This window comes from Oryza sativa, chromosome 2 (genome assembly GCF_034140825.1).
Source record: "Oryza sativa Japonica Group chromosome 2, ASM3414082v1".
In the NCBI taxonomy this organism is placed as follows: Eukaryota; Viridiplantae; Streptophyta; class Magnoliopsida; order Poales; family Poaceae; genus Oryza; species Oryza sativa.
This window is the reverse complement of record NC_089036.1, coordinates 9,537,105-9,562,625: the sequence shown is the minus strand read 5'-3', so window position 1 is coordinate 9,562,625 and position 25,521 is coordinate 9,537,105. Positions and strand designations below refer to the sequence as shown.

The window sequence follows — 25,521 nt, the reverse complement described above, 5'->3', positions numbered from 1 at the left end:
TTGCAGTTGCCTTCTGAATCCATGATCCACTTGGTGAGAGCCTGGAGAATTCAGGTAAGTGACCAAACGGTCCAAAAGTTTTCATCTGATAGGGGATATGGTAAATGAATTTTACTCTGGAGTGAATACTACGTTTCTGAACAATTAAAGGCGATAATTTAGTGTGGTTTCTTTGTGCTTCAAGTAATTGTGATTTGTGAATGGCCAAGACACCGGCCTCTGCACTGCGCCGTCGCCACAGATTTGCTAAACATAGGTAAATTAATTTGCTGTAAACAAGGGGCAACAAAGATGAAAAGGAGTTTGGTGAGAAGGTGGTGGGGAGTGACATAGCTAGCGGACAAGGACAAATCATGCCAACTTGGCCGGAGTGCATCACCCGACGTGGACACCTCCCCTCCCTTGGATTCTCTGCGCTACCCACCACACCGCGACTGAATTCGCAACCAGCCGCCGGTGATCGGATCCCGTTGTCTATGTCCGAAGAGTAATAGAGTACTACCTCCATCGTAAAATTGTCCGATTTTTTTTTATAATAAAGTATTATCTACATCTTAAAATTATATGATGTTGTTTACCCAAAACATCGAAAACTTATTATAAATACTCCTTTTATTTTATATTATAAATTAACAGTGTCCCATACTTTTTTTTACGGAGGGAGTAAAAAATTTTAAGAGCGGTACAATAACCGGCGATAAACGCTCCAGCTAGGATTTTGCGATTTCATGGAGGAGAGAGCGGTGGAGCGCGAGCGCGAGGCTCCACGCGCGGCCCAAGGTTGTGGGGCCCGCTTGTAGCGATGGTCCGTGACTATGTCCATCGCAATCGCCGCCGCACCCATCACCGTCGTCCACCGTACGTCCGCCTTGTTCGCGGCGGCCGGCGTCATCGCCAGCGTCCGCCACAGCCGGCGTCACCGCCGACGTCCGCCTCATCGTCGGCGTCGGTTTCGGCATCTGCCGCGAACTTCGGCCCCATCCTCCGCAGCCGTCGTCATCGGTGTTGTCGCCTATCCATTGTAGTCCGCCATGGCCGGCACCCTGGTCCACTGCATATGTTTCCGTCGCTTGCGTCCGCCATCATCCACCGCAGCAGTCATCGTCGCGTGCATCCGCCTCGTCCGTTGTAGCTATCGTGGCCGCTGTCATCGCCTGAGTTCGCCGTCGTCGCAGTTTGCGTCCGCCTTGTCCGCCATGGCCGTCGCTGTTACCGTCTCCTGCGCCCGCCATCGTATGCGTCCGCCGCGGTCACCAGCCTCCAAGCCTCGTTGCAGGCAAAAGAAACAAAGAGAAGGTAAAGAAAGGAAGAGAAGCTGGAAAAAAGAAAGAAAGAGAAGAGATAGAAGAAGATTGTGGGACCCACGAAAATAATAAAATATCGCAGTTAACATAAAATTTCTTTATCGTACATATTAACTATAGTGTCTACTATAAATAACATGAACACTAATTAAAACCATCAGCTGCTATAATATTTACCTTGCTCTTATACATGTACATCATCTCTCCCCTCGTGTCCATTCACCACCACTCATCGTGCAAAACCTGTGGCCGGCCACATGCCGGCATGCCCCAGAAGATCCCGCCAAGCTGACACGTAGCCCGCCTCCCGTGCACACAGGCAGAGACTCCACGGCTCTCCAGTCTCCACCAAGGATGCGCCTTGCTAGGTCCCACCCCTAGATGGGCCCCCGCTCGGTGGACCCCACGTGTCAGAGCGCATGCAGGACATCGCGCGGCAGCCAACGTGTTGCGCCGTCATGTCGCGGGAGGTCGGTGCGTGGTGCGGATCCGAATCAACTCCCAAGGGTCTGTTGCTCAAGACAGTTGGTTTGGTAGCTAGCTTATAAGAATCTAAAAAAGGTTTTTCAGCTTTTAATTTTTAGTTTATTTTTTAGATTATACCACTATAGGTTTAGAATCTAGATCAAAAGCTGGACTATTTTGGAGAGCTTCTGATTTTAGAAGAAGTTACAGCAGCTGAAGCTCCTCAACCCAAATATGCCCTAAACTAGCAGCGCCCAAGTTTCCCCGAAATACTCCCCGCTGCAGTACTAGACGTGGACGAGGGCTTGAGTCAGATTTTGAACGAAACGGAATGGCAGTGTTGCAAATACGGAGGGGAAGGAGGGGCAAGGAGAGACGTGGGGCGGTGGGGGAGGCTTTTGGGGCGTTTGGATGGACCAAAACAGCTTCCCCCTCTTCTTTTTCTCCTTTCCTTTGGTGAGTAGCCAAAATTAAAGATGAGACTTTTTTTCTCAATTAAATTAGAAAAAAAAAAAGAAAGGAAACCACAGCTAAGGAATGGGCTTGACAGAATCAGCAGGAAAAGAAAACTTTGAGCTTGACTTTAAACCGACTTCATAAGATGATTTGAGAGGTGTAGAATAAGTGGAAGCCCTCGCTCACAAGTGAAATATCATTACTTTTAACGTTATTAACTGTTCTTTTCTAATTAAGATTTACATTTCACCTCGGTTTCTGCTAGTATGATTTTCAAACTACTAATGATGTGTTTCGTGTAAAAATTTTCTATATCAAGTTTGCTTTAAAATATTAAATATATATTTATTTCTTAAATTTGTAATAATTAAAACTTAATTAATCATATATTAATATCTTTCTCGTTTTACATGTGTCAACTTAATCTTCATAGTTTTACCGGAAGTAGCTTGTAGTAGCACGGTCCATATATAATTGACTGCAATTTCATGTCTTCAAATTTCATTTACTGCTACTGATCAGCTCCTGCCTCCTGCTACCTTTCAAGTAGAAGACTGTTTCAACCTCTACCAATTTTTTGCTACTACAGTAACTTTTTCATAGTGACTAGTAGTATATTTTTTTCTCGCACAATTTTAGTCTACAAACGAACGTTATTTCATGTTTTAGAGGAATTTTATTCGAATTGCCTGGTAAGAGGGAACCCTGAATTCTAAGCATGGGAAGATGAGAAATCATTTTTCTGGTTAACAGCCTAACAGGAGTTTCTACGTTGTCAACTTGGGATGTTTCAGCACATGGAGATTCCAGCAATGGACATACATGGACAGTAGTTATTAATGTGTTATGTGCTGCATCAAAACTGCATCTAATGATGGGGCACAATGTTCAGATGTTTAGCTGTTCTTGCTCACTACTCTGTTCATATGCTGTGATCAGCTGCAGCAGCAAGTCCCACATCAGCTACCAATCTGAATATGAACCAAACTCTGGAAGGCACAAGTGGTTCGGATTCTGACAGCGAATCGCTGTTGGATATGGAGGGTGGTATGTCCTGTCCGTGCGAACAAAGCACGAACCCATTGGATGTGAAGAGAATGAGAAGGCATACATACCAAGACATGAACAATCATTTACAGTGTTTTGTCTGTCACTGCTTGAACACTGTTATCGTATTCGTAAGTAGAGTTAAGCATTGCTTTTCTAGTAAGAATGTCTGACGAATAATTCACATGAAACGATTCTTGGCTTCAAATTACAGGCTGATGTCCAACCGGGAGTCTGCTAGGCGATGCATTCTTGGGGAGGTAAATCTCACTTGAGCCACCTCCAGCGCTCAGGTACTTGATATATTTATCTATCCTCCTATTTAAAATTCTTAACGATTAGGCACTTGAGCCACCTCCAGCGCTGACAAAATTGCTCTCACAGTGATCTAGTGGTACCTTCATTTCCACTTGCCTAGTGCCAAAAGTTGCTATTGCCTCAGCGACACCTGGTTGGCACTGCAAAGCGAAGCTACGAGATTTCAGCCATGATCACCCTGATGTCCAACGACAGGTGTTGAGATGGAAACCAGTGCAGAATCGGGCCTGTTCTGGCATATAACTGTTGTAGTGATTTATCCCTGCAAACTGGCAAATCCGCAAATGTCGTGTAAAAATCCCGTTCTTGTCAAGCTTGTCAAATCATCATATGTATGAACCAGGGATCACGAAACATCAGTTAACTGCACAACGACGTTGGCAAGCTAAGGCTGTTTCGCATTTGGCAATGATTGGACGGTTTGTTGCAAGCGATTCAGCACCTGAAATAGTTATACGGGACAAACATGATACTAGTATATATCATTAGCAGCTCGCATATAATGATTGACTGAGGGAGAAGATTGATCAGATGTTTTGTATTACCAGCGGCTGCTTACATCTCAACAGCAGTTATACACTTGATGTTTCATGTTTTGTCATCAATAGATATCAACCACTTACAAATATGAAGTGTATCCTCCACCAAGTGGTACTCTTGGACTGAATACTGCTTCAATTAATAGGCTTGGGCAACATCGGAAGCCAATACTCTTAACAAGAAGGGAAAAAAGAGAGAATATTAGCACAATAGGAGTAAAGCCTTTCTCTGAAGGAATAAATGCATTCACTGTCTACATGCCTTCAAATATCTGATAAACGATGCTAGGAGTATGTCAAACCAAAATATGCAAGTTCCAGAAAGACTACATATAATATCTCCCAGAACTTCATATCTGTAAATTTTCTTTGCCACCTGAATCATGAAGCCTTTGATCTTATAGAAAACTGTGCATTCAGTAACTACATGTAGTAATAGAATGACAGTATGGTTTTGGACAGAAAAGAAATCAACATGAAAATTCTCTGGTCAATTTTCAAGATAACCAGATGGTTTATAGACTTCTACCTAGGACTTCTACTCCATGTTATGAACAACTTCAGTTTGTCACTGTTCCAAGCCAAGTCACTGGCTGCACGATATTCCTATTTCCTAGTCACCTGCTGTTTCAGTTGGTACTGAACCCGTTAAAAATTGTGACAGACTGAAGCAATTGGCTAATCACTAGGAAGTCAGACCTCCTAATCAGTTGCCAGGTCCAAAAACAGGTTTTACTATTTTCAATATTTGAGAATTGAGAACTATGCCACGCATGGCCAGTACTGCTCTTGGAGTTTCGCATACTCACCATATTATAGTAAATCGATATCAAAGTGCCAACTTTGATATTCAGCTGTTTTCCATAGTTAGCTAACAAATAAAAGGCATGCATGCAAGGGCAGCTAGGTCATGTGTGCTTCATGCTGTGCTAACCTCATGCAATTAGAAGGTTTGGAGTAGTTCACCACTACCTAGCTTTCGGTAGCTCACGTTTGATTTAAAAAAACAATGCATCGGATTAATGAAGTACTTAAAAAAATAGAACATATTAAAATTACAAAATGAAAACAAAATAATGTCTTTTGAGTGGAATCCTTACCGGTATACTCAATACAGCACCTTGCGAGTTGGTCAACACTGGTAGCATTCGTCTTGCAGGTGCTGGAATAGATCTCAGGATTTGAAGAGATTTCATTGCTGACAATTGCAAATATCTAGAGTGCTGCACGAGTTTAGCATCCTCCAACTTGTCACAGAGAGCATTTGAATAATTCTTATTCTCTTCCAAAGAATGGATCTTACAAACTTCAGCAAGGAACAACCAATCGGTATCGAACATATGCCTAATAGCAAGACTTCCATCCTGATTTACCATACAATACTGGCAAGTATGCTTTTGACTGTCATGCAAGCACATTCCATTCACAACAACCTCCGAGGTTCTCCATGTAATCAAGAACCTGCCCATAAAGTGGCATGTTTCACCAGGCCAGAGATTTAGAACTTCTAAATAAGGAAAGCTTGTTTTCTCCAAGTACTGTTCTTGTCCATGCTCTTTTGTTGTAATGAATTTTTGGTGTTCATCTGTTTGCAAATAATTGAGCTTTTCTAATGTACAATCACCTATTAGCTTGAGATCCTTTGCCTTATTCAGCACATCAGTTGAAAATTTAGAGCTCGGAAAAGGTGTGTTTGGGCAGTTCTGTCGAAATTGATCAGAGTATATGCGTGCTTCAGTGACTATCTGGTTGATCTCGGATACTGGTGGTGGTTGCTTTACATAGGAACACTTATAGGACATATGAACAGAAGATGACTCCATCAGATCAACAGAACAACAGACAAGTACTTTTGTACCTTTGGACCTTGGAACTGCACAAAGGTAACAACCAGCTACACTCAGGGCAGCCTGCATGAGATTCAAGCAGAACTGAATGAACCATGAAGGATCTTATTTTGCTAAAGTACAGAATTACCCAATAGTACTTTTCCTATAGAGAGATCATGATGAGTATTAACATAGCATGTGCTGTAGAAGAACATGATGAGTATCTTATGCAAAAAAAGATATATTGTTGGAGGTCTTGGGTTATATCTTTTGCACAAGTGTACAGCAGCTTTTGAATGCGAACTTATGTAGTACCAAGAGATGCTATGGATAATCAATATTGAAATTGGAGAAAATACTGTCATAAGCTTAAAATGTTTGTGAATGAAAACTATTGTTGAAGTATTCGGAGATGAGTACTTGAGATCTCCAAATGATAATGGCATAGATAGATTACTTCCAATTGGAGAGTAGAGAGGTTTTCCAGGAATGCTAGGGAGCATTGATTGTATCAATGATTCATTTATTCTATCTCCCCCTATCCTCCAATTATTAATATGTGATACAATCAATGCACCAAAGCATTCCGAGAAAACCCCCTTGCTCTGCAATGGCAAGTAATCTAGCTGTGTCATTATTCTTTGGAGATCTCAGGTACCCATCTCCAAATACTTCAACAATATTTTCACAAACCTTCTTAATATATAACAGTATTTTCTATGGTTCTAATATAATAATAATAATAAAAAGATGAGAAAGAACTCGGCCCCAAAGGGAAAGACCTCCCTAATGTATTATACTCCCTCCATTCCCTTTTGATCAGCGCCTAACCAAATTTCAAATATTCCAAATTGATCAGCGTATAAACTAGGTACTAGCGTTTTCTCAGGTTGTAGTAAATGCCTCGCATGCTATGCATGTACATGCAGAGTCTTTTGAAGTCTCATGCGTTGAGATGCATGCAGAATAAATCCGTTGAGCTGCATGCTAATTAGGGAGAATTAGCTATAAATGATGTGCATGCAGAGTTGATTTGGTTTCTTGGTCTCGGTGCAGCAACGTTATACGCTGATCAACAGGGGCCGAGAAAGGTCACAATAGACGGTCCCCCCTACACAAGGAGTCGCCCCCTACAGATCAGGCCTTAACCCGTGATTTGAGGCCCCTAGGGCCCACCCTCCATAGGTCGATTCTTAACCCATGTTTTGGGGGAACCAATGAGTAATCTTTATTTGGTGCTAGACCAGGATTTGGTAATCCATAAGTTAGCACATGAAATGCTATCGTACAGTTCAGCAAATGAGATAACCCAACACGTACAAGAAAATCTTTTTCTGCACAAAATAATAGTAAACTCAGATTGCAATTGTGCCTATGTGCTACGTAAGAATTACTAGTTCGCTATCGTCATCATCAGATGGCTATGTCGATGAATCTAAGAGAGATCAATGACTTATTTCAAGCATAGAAAAATATATGTATGTATATGTAAGCATCTTTGATCTGGAAAGGAAGTATAAAATGTCCATATTAATTTTCAATTCAGACTTTGGACCAGACTTGGGTGAACTTTGAACAGGTCCTTAGGGCTTGTTTTCATTTCAAGTTGATTGGGCTTCCAATCAACAACAGTAATATTTACCAAAAAAATTACACACAAGAGAAATAAAAACTTAAGGATGTAAGCAGTACACATGCACATCAACTAGAAGGAACCTTGCAGGGGATGGTACGGATGTAGTCTATGAGCAATTGAGCAGATCTACCACGGAGTGGCCTATGCCTTTGTGAAACAAACTACAATGGAGAAAAAAATGAATCAATGTCCCGTGGCAATAAGGTGTCTAAGATCTTCAAACTTCAGAATATTTTTTTCTCCCAAAAGACGTACCTGTAATACATATGCTAAATATCGTGAAAGAAAAAGATCATCAACGTTATGTGGGTCAAGTTTTTCCAGGTCAATGACAGCATATCCATGCTGCAGAATGATAAATGAATTTTACGGGGGAAAAGAGTTAGTATATAAATTTTAGTAATGGCATGATATAGGAGACATCGAATTACAGAAAAAGGGTATACCTCCATTATTGTTAAAGACTTCTTTAAAACCATACTGCAGGCATTATCTATAAATGCTCGTGTCAACCGGCACGCATAGATCAGTTTGTGAAGCTCTGACTGAAAGGTACCTGTAGATAAGCAAAATTTGTCAGCTGAATGTGCATTCGTTCATCGCTCATCATAAGGTGATAGCGTTTGCAAATTTACAACTGCAGACAAGCTGGCCAGAGCTGATGTAGCTTCACACATACCAATTGGAGCTAGGACTTGCCACAAATAACTTCGGCCACGAATTGGCAACATGTGAAACAGTGAAAATGTTGTCATTTGCTACAAATTCTGTGACCTACTTCCACAAGTGAATTTAACTAAATACAATCTCTTGAGCTAGATACCCATGAATTCTGGGCCACTGATAGTCTGACACACTTTTTATTTACTATAAAATAAATAGACCTTGTGTACAGACCAACCTAGACAAGAAACATGAAAAATCACAATTTGGTGCACACAAGCAAACATTTATGCTGATTCCAGAAGATGGTGTATCTACAGTCAATAGTCAGTTATTATTCAACAGAATTACCCAATTGCGGATGGTCAATAGAACAAGTTGTTCCTGTGACCAAACATGGCATTTGATAATTAATAGTGATGGAAAATTCATTGAAATTTATAATGAGTAAAACGTACGCATGCTCAATCAAGCTTTATACATTTGTCAAATGTTTATGGACATCACCTTTCATCAATCATCATCTGTGAATGATCTATATTATGATATAAATGAGGTAAAGTTGAAGACAAAGGATTCAACATGATGATTCTAAAATCACTCAAAAGCAACAGCTTAAGTGCAATTGTGAACCTTCTATGGATAAACTTCTCAAAGATGCCCGGATTCGATTCCTAACGTACAGCAAACTATTATTAGTTGGATCTTCAACCCACAAATGATTACTTCCTTGACATATCTGTGGAGAACCAAGTATGACAGATCAATCAGTAACAGCTACACAAATATGATCATTTTTTTTAAAAAAAAATGACAGCTCAAAGCAAAGTCATCAAAGTCTCCTACAAGAAAAGGCTATGTTGCTTTTTCAGAGAAAGGCTAGTCAGCAGGAGAAATTAGGAATATTGGTGAGGAATTTCTAGAAACATACATAAGCTGAACTCATTAAATACAGCATGTTAAATGAATTTTGGGAAATCAAAATTCAAATTAAGTGTCTAATGATGAAATATTGACTATATTTGAAAGATAAAAGTAAGATAAGGCTCCTCAAGTAAAATGCAAGGCTGATTCTAAATATCATGAGATCATGATTTACCTTATACATGTCATCTTTTGAAAATTCAAGCATGGGACGGACAAGAATAACACCATAACGACTGAAGTTATCTCCATCATATTTTAGATTAGGCGCAAACAACTGAGATACAAAGGCTGTACCAGCAAGCCCCAAAACACCACTGTTGCGAGATAGTCTCAGAACAAAGAGTTCGGCCTGCATTTATAAGCCTAAATTCACTCAGAGAAAACATATAATCTGCATCTGCAGTAACTATAATGGCATAAAATCATAACATAGAATGGTAGAAAGATGTCAGTATACATTAGATTCAGTAATCTTTAATTCAATACCACATTGGATACTACGACAATTAGAAGGTAACCATGTCTAAATTCAAGGATCAGTGCAAGGTCCACTAAATCCGATATCAGATATTCATGTGACAATGTATGTTAGCCTAGAGAGTAAATGCACAAACAAAGATACAGTAATACATGAAGGCACAATAGTATCATATCTAATAATAGTTCCCTATATGCAAGTTGTCAAGTCCACAAAAACTTAAAATATAAGAGAAAAAAATTAGCACCGCTTATTTGACGATGATAACAGGTGTCATTTGGCTCAATGCTTTTACATAACAAGGATTTTATGTGTTAACTCACAATTCCATAAGTGGGGCAACACTCATTCAAAACCAAGGGAAAAAGGAAAAATACATCTCTCAATTTAACAGACCTGGTCATCAGAGTGGTGTGCGATAAGCAAGACTGCTATTCGTTGCTTTATACAAATGTCCAACAGTTTTTGGTACCTGAATTTATTAAAATGTGAAGTCTTGTTAAAATGCACTAAGGTATTTCTGTGTTTGTGAATAAATTGGTATGGAACTGGCAGAGCATATATCAGGTAGATATATACAGTCATGAAGAACATAGCATTCATTTTCACAATGCCATAGCATACTAAATTTCCATATATTTTAGTAGTCAGTGTGAACCATGTCACTCTTTACTTTTGAAGTGGCAAGTTTACAGCTTCTCAACACTGGAAATTGAAAAAAAAAATGCACATTGTGCAGGAGGTAATGTCCATGAAGAATCCTAAAGAACATTCCTGATACCCTCAGCGCCAATATATTGTGAGAATAATGCACTAATACCAACATGTAAGGTTCAGAGTTTTAACTAAACAAAACAAAATATTCATTATTTTTCTTCTTGAACATGCCGGAGAGCTATGTATCATTTCATATAAGAGAAGTGGCAAATAAAGCCATACAACACACGCCTACACAACCCACAGTTCAAAATACTAACATATGTGCCCTCTTAAGTATAACAAACAACTAAATCTAATGCCTTAAGTGCCGGTAAAGAGAAGGGAAAGCCCCTTAACTCCTAACACTTTGTGCAAGTAAATGGTCTACACAAATTTCATACAAAGTTGTTAGTAGGTGAGGTACATTTTTTTTCAGATATCCATACAGCATGCATGTAAGTTTTGGAAATCGATGAGACATAAAAAAAATTGGCCATATCAACCACAAATACTAAGTTTGCAGAAAATCAAATTGTTCAGATAGCATTATCCTTGACAAGTAGTGAACCATGGCAGAGGGAGACGCACACCTCATTTCACGGGCAGCTTCTTGAATATGCCCCAGCTTTGGTCGCCCATTCGGCCATTCACATGTAGCAATCTCACAAACAACACCTACAACAAAATTGTGGCACCTCAAAATGTCTATTTTGTGGATCAAGTCGCATTAAAAAAAACAGTTCAAAAGAAAAGGTCCCATTCAAATGCAACTCAAGGAGCAGACCTAACGGAAGCCAATCATCATTGCAATTTTCTATGTGCGCAGGTGCAGAGTAAATTTGTGTTAAAATAAAGAAATTATACAGTGTTAATCCATAAGTAAGATTTACCCATGCCGCGCACCCGATCACGGACTAGCTGCGCCTCGTCGGCGCTCTCAGGGCGCAGGCCATGGTCGACGACGACCCCCAGGAGCCCGTCCACGAATCCCGAGACGCCGCCCTCTCCCTCATCCTCCTGCTCCCTCCCCTCCCCGGCCTTCTTCCACGCCGCCGCGAGCACGCAGAGCGCCATGGAGTCCGGCCCGCCGGAGACCCCCACCGCTGCAAACCAGCCAACCAACCATACCTCAGAGCCACTCGTTCAGCAAGAAAACCAATAAAGCGACGCCGCATTCGTACCGACGCGGTGGTGCGGGTGGACGCCGGCGAGGGCCATGCGGCGGGCGAAGGCGCGGTGGTACGGGGCGAGGACTGAGGAGGCGGGGACGGGGCACGCGGATGACGAGGCCGAGGCGGCGGCGGCGGGGGAGGAGGAGGAGGAGCAGCGGCATAGGAGGAGGCGCCGGAGAGGGGCGGAGCGGACGGGGAGGAGGAGGAGGAGGAGCGGCATCATCGCCGGAGTCGCCGGAGAATCGAGGGGATTGGGATAACGGACGCGTAGGGTTTTAGACTTTAGGGCCTTTTTCTTAGAGCGAATGGGCCTGAGGTGGCATGCACCGATGCACGGGCCGACCCATGAAATGGGCCGATATTAGGCCCATTAATAGGAGGCGTAAGCCAACGGAGAGAGGAAAAATGGAGGCCCAACCGCCCAAGCATGGAGAAAATGGGGAAAACTATTGAAAACTCTCGGAGAGGATGTGCCCCTAGGCCCTTTAGGCCTTTACCATGCGAGGATGCGGTAAGTTACTTCGTATTGCCAGCTCGGATATTCACTTATGTGTCGACTAAATGCGCGCCTCTGTTGAGCCTCTTTCCCCCACACAGAGAGACACGTTCTTTGCCCTTTGTGAGTCCACTCACGGCTGAGAAAACACATCGCGCCTGCGCTGTGGAGGGCATGGCTCCGAGTCGTTTTCCCCTCACGCCACACCGAAGATGGAATCCCTAAAATCGCTCTCACGTGCCCACCGATTCATGCCATTAAATCAAGAGCACAACTTCGTATGATTCATATCCAAAGGACACCCAAATTTACAAAAACCTAGGATTGAGATCCATTACCTGAGTTGACTTGGTTGTTGGAGGAGTTCAAGAAGCCTCTGCTACAGGTGGAGCTGAAGCCAGCACCGCATCCGCCATCACATCCTGTTCCACAGTTAACGGGGTTGGAAGTGGACGAGCTAGAACATCAATGTCAGCCACATCCTAGACCCTAGGTTCGGTCCACATCTCAATTGACAAGTCTGATCTCTCAGTGCAAGGATTTGACGACTACCATCACCTTCTTGCCCCTCTTTTTCATGCCCTCACTCTTGTCGGCCTAGATGGGGTATATCCAATTAGAAGCAGCACCAGTTCGCTCCAGAGCTCCATCGCCGTGAACTCTTCGCGGCGGAATATGGTGGTCAGCGATGCGCCGTGGTGGATTGGGAGGCGTGTAGTGGACCTGGAGGCGACAGGTTGAGGGATGCGATGCGTCCAAGAGAGACTCGTCGAGATTAGTTGGGGGAATTAATTCCGTGGGCTACTTTCCTTGCTTTGGTCACCAGTATTGTGGGCTTTGTGGCTTCGATAGTACCTCACCCCAATTAAGGCCACACAAAAGAGGTAACATGCTTTGCATGGGCAAGAGACACGCATAGCGTAGCTTGCATTGTTACTGCGCCTTATGATTTGCACTTGCATATCATTTAAATAAGTTATGAAAAAATCAAAAAAATCAACGAGATAAGATTAATATGTGATTGATCACTTCGTAAATATGCAAGGTCAAATTTAACTTATACATATTACAACGGAATAAACATTTTTAACTATAAATATATGTTAACTAGTTAGTATAATTTAATTTGGTTTTAATCCCGTAGAAATTGAATTTTAACTTATGTAAATCCATCGTCTCATTTCCTTTAGAAAATATAATATTCGAGTGATATGAAAATATCCATCGTCTCTTTTTTTATTTTTTTTATTATTTAAATGACATGTAAATCTATACTAATAATTGAACAGTGTAAAATCACTCTCTCTGAACACGTAAGACGTAACACCGCTGGCATTCGATGCGATGCGGCGGCGGGGAGCTGGCACTGGCAGTGAGCGAGCGAGATGCGGAACAGCTGATGCGTCACGCACTCACGCGTGCGAGCCGACGCGGGCGCGGGGGAGCCGGCTTCCCACGTGCTGGCCGACAGACAGCCTGCTGCCTGCATCACTTGGGGACTGGGGTCCGTACGGGGGCGGGTCCAGATGAGTCAGGCTCTATTTATTTCCCTATTTATTTAAGCTTAGGATTATTATAATTTAGATTATTAGTAGTAAGCTGAAAATGTCCTATTTATTTAAGCTTGGGATTATTATAATTTAGATTATTAGTAGTAAGCTAAAAAATAACAGACAACTTATTGAAGTAGCTTATTGGCTTTTTTCAGATTATTGGGTAAAAATTACCCACCATGCCACCCCACTCCCATTGTAGACTTGCAAATCCAATAATCTAGGATCTAATAATCTAGAAAAGAAACAACTAACCGCTTATTCTACTATAGATTATAACAATCTAGCTTATAGCTTATAGTAATCTGACTCAATAATTTAGATTATAATAATCCTAAACTGAAAGAAACATTGCCTCAATGTAGCTATGCTAGCCCAAAATTAATCCAATCTTATGCGTAGATCTACGCTATCCTCAAGCTAAATTATGCTGGCTGTACAATTACATTATTGTGCTGGTCTTGTTTGGTACTAGTACTAGAGGTTTTGATATGTGATTTTGTCCTTGAAAAACTGATTACTTTTAAGGGCACGTTCAGATTTATGATATTTTAAACCATACCATTATTTGATAAAATTAACAAATGCATGATAATATTTAGTTTATTATCAAATATTTGTCATACTTAGAGAATTGACAATAATATATTTAACCTATCCTACCAAAACTTAGTAATGTTGCTAACTTGCTAAGATTTTGGCAATACCAAATTTTGGAAAGATTGAAAATGGCTATAAAATGAACAAGCCCTAAATCAGACTCGGAAGAATAACAAATTGCATTGTATTATTGCGTTTACAAAATACAAATAATTGGGAGAAGCTATAGATGTCTCGAGTACAGACACGCAAAACGAAATATTCATTAGCACATAATTAATTAAGTTTTAATTATTTCAAACTTCGAAAATAGATTTAATATTAACTTGTACGGAAGAATGTTTTCGCACGAAACACACCAATTGACAACTTAAAAAAACGAAATTTGTATCTTAATCAGACTCAAAATAGAAATACTATTAGTAACATACAGGTGTTTAGTTTCATGTAAGTTTTTCCTCACGCCTTCAATATTTAGCTTTTAGTTCAACTATACCAAATTTGGTAGTTAGATAAGTTATTTGAATAAGTTTTTACACTAACAATATTTTTATATGGCATAACTACAAAATGATCCTATGTTACCAACATAATATAATTTTCTTTTAGCATATCGACGTAAACGTGTGAGGTGCTCTGTAACAATGGTTCTTTTGCTAAGAAATCAAATGCTTGGCTTCTTCAAATCATAGATGCAAAGTAAGATCGATTAGTCCTCTTCTTGATGCAAGTATGTCACACAAATCATGTCGTCCATCTCTGGAATAAGAGTCTGTCAGCAAGCTAGGTTGATGGCCTCAAATATATTGTTATCAAATAAAACACATTGGATATAACCCATTTACAATAAACAAATTCTTAATTATATCGGATAAAAGTTAAAACTATATTTTTGTACAAGTAATTCTAAATTAGGACTACTAAAAAACTATTGTAAGTATTTAGGTGGAAAACTTTTAAATGTAGCTACACTATTAACTTCTATCAAAAGTCTTTTCGATAGCTTCCGAAGACTTCCATCCGGAAAACTTTCATATGAAAATTTTCATTCGAAAATCTTTGTTACGAAAACATTCATCCAAAAAACAAAAGGAATTTTTATAATTAATTTTCTTTTTTTTCTCCTTTTCCCTTTCCTTTTTGTTTGGTTTGTTGCCCTTTTGTGGCACATTTACTCGTCTCTTACTTAGTCCTTTTGTGTGCTCTTGATAAATGGTTGAATTTGATAAAATTGGAAGGACTGCACTATTAACTTCTATCAAAAGTCTTTTCGATAACTTCTGAAGACTTTCATCAGGAAAACTTTCATATGAAAATTTTCATTCGAAAATCTTTGTTACAAAAACATTCATCCAAAAAATATGTTGGGTAAGCAGATGCGCTAAAAAACAATTTTTATAATTAATTTTCTATGTTTTTCTCCTTTCCCCTTTCCTTTTTGTTTGGTTTGTTGCCCTTTTGTGGCACATTTACTCGTTCATGTAATGCTACATAGTCTTTTTGTGCACTCTTGATAAATGATTGAATTCGATAAAACTGGAAGGATGATACTATTTTAGTACATCAAATAAAAAAATTGGAGTGTTTAAGAATCACTTGATTATTTTTCCCCTTATGAACAAAGAAAAGTAAATTATGATTTAAATCATATGGATAAAATGAATATCAAGTCCTTTTGAAACAAATGATTAGCTCATGAAAGATACCTGAAAGCATACGGAACAATCTATTCCATAGGAATTTTGTGGAAATCAAAACGTGTTTTTTCATTTTTCCTATTTCTTCATATTCACTTTTTTTTTCAACGTGCCATTTAAAACATCATTTTCTTCATGTTCCATGATTTTCTGTATTTTCGTTATATTCTTGTGCTTTCAAGGTCCCGTTCTTTTCTCCAACAAGAGTTGGATGAAGATTAAGATTTTCGTGGCACGCTTTTCAAACTGCTAAATGGTGACTTTTGTGCAAAAACTTTCTATATGAAAGTTGCTCTAAAATATCATATTAATCTATTTTTCAAGTTTGCAATAGTTAAAAATAATCAATCATACGTTAATACAACATCGTTTTACGTAAAAAAACTTAATCTTCATCTTCATCGGGAGAAACGCCACCTAAAATGTTACTCCCTCCATCCCCTAATATAAGAGATTTTGATATTTTGCTTACACTATTTGACCATTCGTCTTATTTAAAATTTTTTGGAATTATTATCTATTTTTTTGACTTACTTTACTATCCAAAGTACTTTAAGCATAACTTTTCGTTTTTTATATTCGCATAAATTTTTTGAATAAGACAAGTGGTCAAACAGTGAAAGCAAAATGTCAAAATCCTTGATATTAGGGGGCGGAGGAAGTACAAAGGATCAACAATACTCTCTGCACTACGACCGTAGTCCTCGTCGTTTCCATGTAGAACTCTATTCATTCTTCCTCATACGGAACTTCTCCTATATCTGAAGGTTGTTTCCGTATAAGACATGGTATGTGGTGGGTCCTGCCAAGATTTAGTCAACTAATATTAGTTATGTGGTATCCATAATCCTGAAAGTAAATTTTTTTGACGTATATAGACACACATTTGAAGTATTAAACGTAGACTAATAACAAAACAAATTACAGATTCCATCTGTAAACTGCGAGACGAATCTATTAAACCTAATTAATCCATCATTAACAAATGTTTACTATAGCACCACATTACCAAATCATGGTGTAATTAGTGTCAATCATTGGTTTTTGCATGCGATAAGCAGGGAAAGAAAACGAGAAAAAATGTTCATTTTTTTTTCACAACGAACAAAGCCAGAAAACCCCGGGATAGATGCCAAAAATAAAGCTCCAAAGAAACAAACTAAAATTAAACCAAAACAAGAACAAATCCAGAAACAAAAAAAAAAATCCAATTTTTAAAGCGCACAGCACAGCAGGAGGGATTTGGTACCCGTCGGCTCGCCCCCCGTCGCCTCCCTTTCTTCCTCGTCTCCTCCTCCTTTTCACACGCGCAAGCTGCTCGAGCGAGCGCGCACACACTATCACAGGGAGGGGAGCAGGAGAGGGAGGAGATGCCGGTGCCGGGGAGCCAGAACGGGCGGCCGAGGCCGGCGAAGGCGGAGACCATCCACGGCCTCGCCCGCGCCGGCGACCTCGCCGGCGTCCAGAGGAAGCTGCAGGAGAATCCCGCCCTCATCAACGACCGGAACCCCGTCGTGCGTGCCCGCGCCTTGCTCCCCCCCCCCCTTTTGCTTCTTGTTCATTTAATTTAGTTTTTTTTAAAGAAATTCCGATCTTTTGCTTGCTTCTTGCGCGGTTTCGTTTGACACTCCTTGCAGTGTGGAGTGGACTGGAGTGAGCATTCGAGATTCGCAAGAGATGGGGTCTCTTTCGTTGTGAAGAAAAAATGTTGGTTTGATCGGATTTTGTGCTTGCTTCTTGGTTTCCATGAGCTTTGGTTCTTGGATTTTTATTGGTTCTTGGATTTTTATCCCCATGTTGGCGGTTTCCCCCATTTCGTTCCTTATTTAGGATGCTGAGGTGGTGCTTTCTTTGGGGGAATATTTTTTCTCCCCATCCTCCTGCTTGCTCTGATGTTTCTTTCTCGGTTTGTGATATGGATGCAAGTTTCTTTTCTCGCCAAGAGTTTTCAAAATTTCCTCTAGATTCGTTTAATTCCGACGTCGGTTCTTCTTTAGGTGGAATTTCAGACTATTGCAGCAATGGTTTTCAAACTGTCAATTTTTCTTTCGGTGGAATTTAGTTTTATGCAATTGTAGGTTTCTCTAATTCCTCTTTGAAATGGTTTGCGACTTCTCTCAGATTGGTCGCTTTCTTATACACTTTGTAACTCTGCATTTCGAGATGATTTAGACGTTTATGTTTGGTGAACTGATAAGATTTGGATATCTTGTAATGTTGCTGCCACTGCAATCTTGATTTGCGCACAATTTGCAAATAGATCAGTAAAAGGATATTGCGTATATCTCAGTTCACAACACACCAAATTCCTGCCAGAGATAACATGAAGGCTAGACCTGAATTGCACGATGATGAATTTGATTAGTTTCTAAACAACTGAGGCCTTAATTTTTTTTTGTTTTCTGACTAGAATTTTGTAGTGCATAATTGCTATGCATAATATTGTGAAGTACTGCATAATATTGTGTTCCTTACCTTCTCTTTGACAATGTACCATGCAGATGTCCCAAACACCGCTTCATGTCGCAGCTGGCTACAATAACACTGGCATAGTCAAATTCTTGCTTGATTTCCAAGGCACGGATAAAGTTGAGCTGGAAGCAAAGAACATGGTAATTGAAGTATCTGGCATTTGTTGCAGCCTTATTGGCACCTCTGCGACACTAATTGTATGCTCTGAGCTTAAGATATAAATTACTGCTTCTGTTGTTCTGCAGTATGGAGAGACACCCCTGCACATGGCTGTGAAAAACAGTTCTTGTGAATCAGCAAAATTGCTACTTGAACGTGGTGCACATATAGAAGCCAAAGCAAATGTAGGATCTGTCTATCTAGTATTACTTTTCTTTCTATCCCGTATTATTTGTGGGTATTCATATTTAATCTGTTTTAACTCATTGTTGCAGAATGGCATGGCACCATTGCATTTAGCTGTCTGGCATGCACTTCAATCTGGAGATTGTAGCACCGTAAGCGTGTTGCTAAGCTACAATGCGGATTGCTATGCAAAAGACGATGTATAGACACTTGATTCTTATTGTGGTAAATTGCTTTCTTTACAACAACTTTAGTGTACTGAATCTTGTTCTCATCACACATTGCCCCACCAGGAAGGCAAAATCCCTTCGAATCATATTCCTGGAGGAGCTGGTAATGAGAAGCTGCAGAAACTCCTCACTCGCCATATGGAAGAGCAAAGAAAACGGAAAGCCCTCATGTCATGCCGTGAAGGAAAAGCAATGGCGGAGTTTGAAGAAGCAATATCACAAATTGTAGGATTACAGGACCTCAAAATGCAATTGCGTAGATGGGCCAGGGGAATGCTTTTTGATGAGAAACGACGAGCTATGGGCTTAGGGATTGCTAGCAGAAGGGCTCCCCATATGGCATTTCTTGGCAATCCAGGAACAGGTACCACAATTATGTTCAGTTTGATAATCAAAAGCATGATTTATCATCATGGTATTACGGTCATAATTACTATTTTGTGCACCGATGAATTTTATTGGAACAGTACAATTAAGAAATATGTATGCTTGGTGAACTTCTTGCATGTGATTCTTGCTTTGATGCATGCTGAAAGCATTTCTCCCAAAGCTTGGGTAAACAAGTTTTAAAACAATAAACAAGGCCATACAAATCATTCAAGTGTTTGTAGTTTAGGTGCTAAAGCCAGCTATATAATATTGCAACCTCTAATGTAGGTAAAACAATGGTTGCTCGGATTCTTGGAAAGCTTCTTCATATGGTTGGGGTTCTCCCTACCGACAAAGTTACTGAAGTACAGCGAACTGATCTTGTTGGAGAATTTGTGGGGCACACTGGACCAAAAACTAGGCGAAAGGTAGCTATGTTCTCTGTTCAATTGAGTTCTGAATTTTGTTCCCGTGTGACTATACAAACTCTATCCTTAAAAATGGAAATCGGAGTATTAAAGCTCCAACTATTTATCTGTTATTACTAGTTATGCAAACTATTACTTATTTCTTACACTGGTCCTTAGTATTTGGATTCTTATGTTTTGCAAATACTTGCTTTTGTCAGAAGACTTGGTTTCTCAATTATCAATTTGAGATAAAGTGGAAAAGAAAAAAAATTGTTAAATCTGGAAATAAATACTCCCTCCATCCCAAAATATAGTAACTTTGTCCAGATTCGTAGTACTAGATTGTGTCTAATCCGGTCCTAGGTTGCTATATTTTGGGACGGAGGGAGTAGGTTTTAGGGACATTGGATAAATACATGGGTAGATTTGACTTTGGAGTTATTATGATTAAATTTGTCATTGCTCTACTTAATTAACTTATACATCATAATGTGTATACATTCTACAGATACAGGATGCTGAGGGTGGAATTCTGTTTGTGGATGAAGCTTACAGGTTGATACCGATGCAAAAATCTGATGATAAGGATTACGGTGTGGAGGCCTTGGAGGAGATAATGTCTGTAATGGACAATGGCAAGATAGTTGTGATATTTGCTGGATACTGTGAGCCAATGAAGCGCGTCATCGCCTCCAACGACGGCTTCTGTAGGAGGGTCACAAAGTTCTTTTATTTTGACGATTTCACCACAACAGAATTAGCAGAGATCTTACATCTGAAGATGAATAACCCAACTGAGAGCAGTTTGCTGTATGGGTTCAAGCTGGACCCAAGCTGCAGCATCGAGGTCGTTGGAGAGCTGATTGCCAGGGAGACAACTGAACAGCGGCGTAAACAGATGAATGGTGGCCTTGTAGACACGCTGCTCATCAATGCCCGTGAGAATCTAGATCTACGTCTTGATTTCAACTGCGACGATGCGAATACTATGATCACAATCACATTGGAAGACCTGGAAGCTGGCCTTAAGCAGATCTCCAAACAGCGGCAGTTGCAGTGACACCAACCAATTTGGAGACAAATTTTTGGTTATAATTGGAAGCTCATCGACATCAGACAAAGTTTCAGTCAGGTTCAAGGATTTTGATGGAATCAAATAGTGTGATTTGGTCCAATTTTTTTGCTGGCTATTCTTTCTGTTGTATCTATTCACATTGGTAGGTAAGATTTATGCCCTTCTACAATAGCACTAATACGCATGTAGTTCTTTATTATTCCCATTGAGGTATATAAGCCTTTGTAAATACATTTCTTGCATTACGAAGCATCTTTTAGAGGTGATGAAAGTCTTGTCCTTGTCCAGGTAATACACGCAAGTTATCCTAATGTCTTCCTATCAAGTGGTGATTCATTTCCCATTCAGCGAAGAGAAGCTGACACAGCAACTTTTACATCAGAAAAATGAAAATATATAGTAACATGATTCAGATTAATACTGTAAATATGGATTGAACGTCAACAGATATAAATTACATGAGAAACCAACCGAAAGCTGTGTGATACCAAAGATAAAAGACGGACTTAAATACCCTTGACAAGAACAATATCAGGGGAATAAAATCACATACAAATGACGAGAAGAATCACATTTACTTCCTCAGGAAGTCTATCACGTTACTTTCATATTCAAATAGCTGATCCAGCTAGTATCATGTTTTGAGAAAGATACATAAACATTTGCATGTGATGACATTCAGTTCACCTTTTATAAAAAAGATCATAGTTTACACATGATGCCCTTATCATGTACAGTTGAGCTATAGGTGCAACAGCGACAGCATTCACAAGAATGATATCTTTCTATAGAATGACAAAAGAGCACAGACAGGGGGCCAGCGAGAAACAGATCATACAACATGACAAGAACCTTAACTCTTGAGGATCTCAGATCTCCACTATACATAATTTTTATTACCTCTATCCAAAATATAAGGGATTTTGAAGAAGTATCTGGTTCTCTTATATTTCGAGACCAAGGTAGAACAACATATATGGAGCACATGTCCACCACATCTGGATTCTTGACTTTGGTCCTCAGAAAAACAAGCTTCGATGCTGTTATAATGTTTGAACTTCCAAAATTATATGACAGTTTTATAAGCGAGAAGTACTTTGCCATGAAGCACAGGGTGGATCCAAGGCTGTGCGAGGCTCACCACCGGTGGATAGCTCCACTGTAGATTGCTTTCGCATGCTTCTGCACAAGCTCTAGAAAATTCCTAGGTCCGTCATTGTGAAGCAATGGCCATCCATATGTAAAGCCCCATCTGGACACTTGGACTGAGAATGTTCCGCACAGTTGCTCTTGGATTGGTAGTGCCAGATTGCCGATTTGGTAAGCTTACTACTGTCCAAAATTGAGTAAGTTCCTATAAAAGATAAGAATGTGTTAATAAGGTCAGAACTACTATTAAAAGGTTGTCAACCTACCAGATCTATAATAAACAGTATATTGGGGATCCTATAAGCTCGCTAAACCGGGGTGTACATAAATGATAACGGCGCAACTACTCATCCTTTGGTTCTGAATCCTTATATTTTGCATTGTGTTACAGCTTAAAAATACCCAGAATGTCCAAAAGAAACGACCATAACTTGGTAAATGATACACATCGATGTTCCAACAGTGGTTGCTGAAGAAACAACTCTCAATATACACTAGTTAACCTTACACCTAAATGTTTGGAACTTTCAGCGAAAACTCTAATATTCTTTGCACCATTACACAATAATGGAATCATTCACATTATAAATGAGTAAACAAGCTGACTATAGGAAATCAAGGGCAAGATACTCAAAATAATGAAATACACACCTTCTAAGTCTGTCTTCTAAGATTTCTCCAATAATGGTTTGCCAGATTTGCACTCAAGGAGACAAGGAGGCATAACTTTTGATGTATATCAGCCAGAAGAAATTCTAGAGTAAAACTTGTGATGCAAAAGAAGCCTTGGATCAAGATTTTTTCTTGTGAACATGAACAAAAGCAAAGAATCCAGTTCTTCAGTGAATTTTTCAGTTTATTCTTGATCAACCTTTCCAATTGCCTCAAGTATAGATGAATATGTAATAAGATCATACTCAAATCCCAATGCATTCATCTCTTTCATCAGCTCAGCTGCCTCCTCAAACATGCCAGCATGGCTCAACGCACTAAGAACAGTATTATATGATACAGCATCTGGTTTTATTGTAGAATTTTTCATGTTAGTAAGCATCTCCATTGCACGATGAGGCCCCCCGGTTTTGGCCAGTCCATTCAAGATGATATTGTATGAGTTAATATCAGGAAGACATCCATGCTCTTGCATTTTTCTCATTGTAGTAAGAGCTTCATCGAGCATGCATGCTCTCGCTAATCCAGACATGAGAGCATTGTATGCATAAACATTAGGAGTGCAACCAAGTTTGCTCATCTCATCAAAAAGATTTATAGCATCATCCAGACGGCCAGCCTTCCCCAAGTGTTTTATCATCACTGCATACACTCGAGCACTTGAGGAACCACAATTTTCTTTTAGTTCCTGGAAAAGCTCACATGCAAGATCGTAACGTTTAGCCTTTCCAAGAGCATCAATCAAACTGCAATATGCTGCTGGACATGGAGGGAAGCCCTTCTCATCCATCTCCTCTAGTAGCATCATGGCCTTTTCTATCCGGTTGGTTTTGCAGAATCCATCAATCAGAATGGAGTACGTGAATGGACTAGGGGAGATCCCACTTCCCTTCATTCTCTCAAACCATGAGAAAACCTCGGAAACACGGGATTTTGATTCAAAAAGTGCTTTTATTATAGTATTGTACGTCACCACATTTGGAATACAGTGTGACACTCCCATCTCCTCAAATAACTTCAAACCATCATCCAAACGACCAGCCTTGCCTAAGAAATTTATCATATTATTCATGACAACTGTGTCTGGCTTGCAGTCTTCTCGTTGCATTTCATGGTAGAAGTGATATGCTTCATCAATTCTCCCAGCTTTACCAAGGCCCCTGATTAACTCGGTGTAAGTAAACACATCAGGTCGGCAGTACATGTACCTCATCTCTTCGAACAAACTCAATGCTCCATGAACATTGTCCAGTTTGAAGAACAAAGATATTATCATGGTATATATCTTAGCAGTTGGCTGCATTCCATTCTCCTTCATCTCATTCAACAGACGAATTGCTGAATCCTGGCGACCGAGTTTGCAGAAAGCAGAAATGAGTGCACTATAAGTCACAGTGTCTGGGTGGCAATGGCCTTCATTGCTCATCTCGTTGTAAAGTTCATGCACTTTCTCATATTGCCCCTCATGAATTAACATGATTATCATGCTATTATATGCCTGAGCAGTTGGTTGACACTTCCGTGCCTTGATTTGGTAAAAGATTGTAATTGCCTTGCCAATCATCTTGGCATTCCCCAGCATCCGAATTACCTGTGAAAGCTCCATTGGGGTGACAACACAAATAGGACTCCGTACCATTTCTTGGATCATCTTCCACATTTCACCATACTGCTCCACTAGCTCTAAACAATGTATCAAGGCCATGTAAGTGGATGTGTCATGTTGATAATTCCTTTTCTTTGCAGCCCATCTAAAAAACTGCATCTTCACATTGACCCCAACATCTGTTTTCATAACCTCTCGTACCAACCAGTGATCAACTCTCAGCATGAGTACCTCCAATGCCCTCTCAGCATCGGGGCCCCACTTGAATATTTTCAGGATCCTAATGAATCTCTCATCCAACACACGAACGGAATTTGTGTACCTTGGCGAAAGAGCTGCTACCGCATCCTCGTTCCGAGGAGATGGGGTTCGGAACATTTGAACAATCTCATTTTCTGCATTCCAACAAGTCAAAATTGTTTAAACAAAAGAAGAAGAACGCAATTAGCTTGAGCATGGCGTTTCAGATAGTGTTACATACAGGATCAAAAACAGTGCGGGGCACAATTCACTTCAGAACAAATTTTGAAGGAACTCATGTATTCTGGTACTGGTACTACTGCTAGAAAATGAAATTGACTTAACCATTCAAATAATCAAGCATTCCCATTTCATGATTAAACAACATCAGTGAAGAATTCTTTTTCACTCAACAGACCATCCAAAGCTGATTTGAACCTCTAGGTTCTTCGCAGTTAACAGATAGCAATCCCGGAATCCAAAATAAGTTGCATCCAAAACAAAAGAAGCTCACAATACGATCTCGCTAGTATAATTCACACGCTCTTCACCATTACCACTAACCGAACCACATCCAAATCAACCCATCCCCTTAATACACCATTCAAAATCTAAATCAACCACCAGGAGCTACATACTCACATCGACAGGTTACCACCGCGCTCACAACGTAATCTTAGGAGAGAGACGGCATCATTCTTGAATTTGAAAGAGAACAAAAAAAATAATAATGATAAGAAAAAATTCACCCCACCCCACGCATCACCTGTTTGCTTTAACCTCCGGGCGAGGTGAGGCGACGAGGCGATGCCCCGAGCAGCGAGGAGGCACGGCGCGCGGCTCGCCATCCCCGGCCACCGGCGGCGGCGGCGGCGGCGGACGGCGACGACGAGGACGAAAGGGGAGTGAAGCGTCGAAGGGCTTCACACTGACGGTGGGCCCAACTCGGACTCCTCCTATGACTCTCCTCTCGGGCCGCGTGGGCCTAAAATGGACAGGGCTCACAATGTCAGTGACCGGCCCGGCCCACGAAATGCTCTGGAATTCGCGAGGGTTTTAGGGCGAATCGAGCTA

At 40.3% G+C, this 25,521-nt stretch overlaps 3 protein-coding genes across 5 annotated transcripts; 1 reads left to right on the top strand and 2 right to left on the bottom strand.

The window, feature by feature from the left end:
* Window positions 1-3,314: 3,314 nt before the first annotated feature.
* On the bottom strand, window positions 3,315-11,798 carry LOC9269607 (uncharacterized). Of its 3 annotated transcripts, none has more exons than XM_015770036.3 (12): window positions 11,543-11,798; window positions 11,252-11,464; window positions 10,952-11,036; window positions 10,059-10,134; window positions 9,357-9,533; window positions 8,891-8,996; window positions 8,041-8,150; window positions 7,850-7,939; window positions 7,675-7,755; window positions 5,230-6,039; window positions 4,136-4,302; window positions 3,315-4,032 (listed from the first exon to the last, which is right to left on the bottom strand). In XM_015770036.3, the coding sequence occupies exons 1-11, from the start codon at window positions 11,754-11,756 to the stop codon at window positions 4,210-4,212; spliced, it is 2,055 nt and encodes a 684-aa protein (XP_015625522.1). In that variant the 5' UTR covers window positions 11,757-11,798; the 3' UTR covers window positions 3,315-4,032; window positions 4,136-4,209. The 3 variants fall into 3 exon arrangements, with proteins under 3 accessions (XP_015625522.1, XP_015625523.1, XP_015625524.1); XM_015770037.3 differs by having other exon boundaries at window positions 4,150-4,302; XM_015770038.3 differs by lacking the exons at window positions 7,675-7,755; window positions 7,850-7,939.
* Window positions 11,799-17,165: 5,367 nt separating this feature from the next.
* On the top strand, window positions 17,166-21,091 carry LOC4328960 (uncharacterized). Its single transcript, XM_015771495.3, has 7 exons — window positions 17,166-17,393; window positions 18,381-18,491; window positions 18,597-18,695; window positions 18,786-18,896; window positions 18,990-19,290; window positions 19,584-19,723; window positions 20,214-21,091. The coding sequence occupies exons 1-7, from the start codon at window positions 17,250-17,252 to the stop codon at window positions 20,763-20,765; spliced, it is 1,458 nt and encodes a 485-aa protein (XP_015626981.1). The 5' UTR covers window positions 17,166-17,249; the 3' UTR covers window positions 20,766-21,091.
* Window positions 21,092-21,358: 267 nt separating this feature from the next.
* Window positions 21,359-25,380, bottom strand: LOC4328959 (pentatricopeptide repeat-containing protein At3g16010). Its single transcript, XM_015771494.3, has 3 exons — window positions 25,214-25,380; window positions 22,581-24,602; window positions 21,359-22,134 (listed from the first exon to the last, which is right to left on the bottom strand). The coding sequence occupies exons 1-2, from the start codon at window positions 25,293-25,295 to the stop codon at window positions 22,786-22,788; spliced, it is 1,899 nt and encodes a 632-aa protein (XP_015626980.1). The 5' UTR covers window positions 25,296-25,380; the 3' UTR covers window positions 21,359-22,134; window positions 22,581-22,785.
* Between the last annotated feature and the right edge of the window lie 141 nt (window positions 25,381-25,521).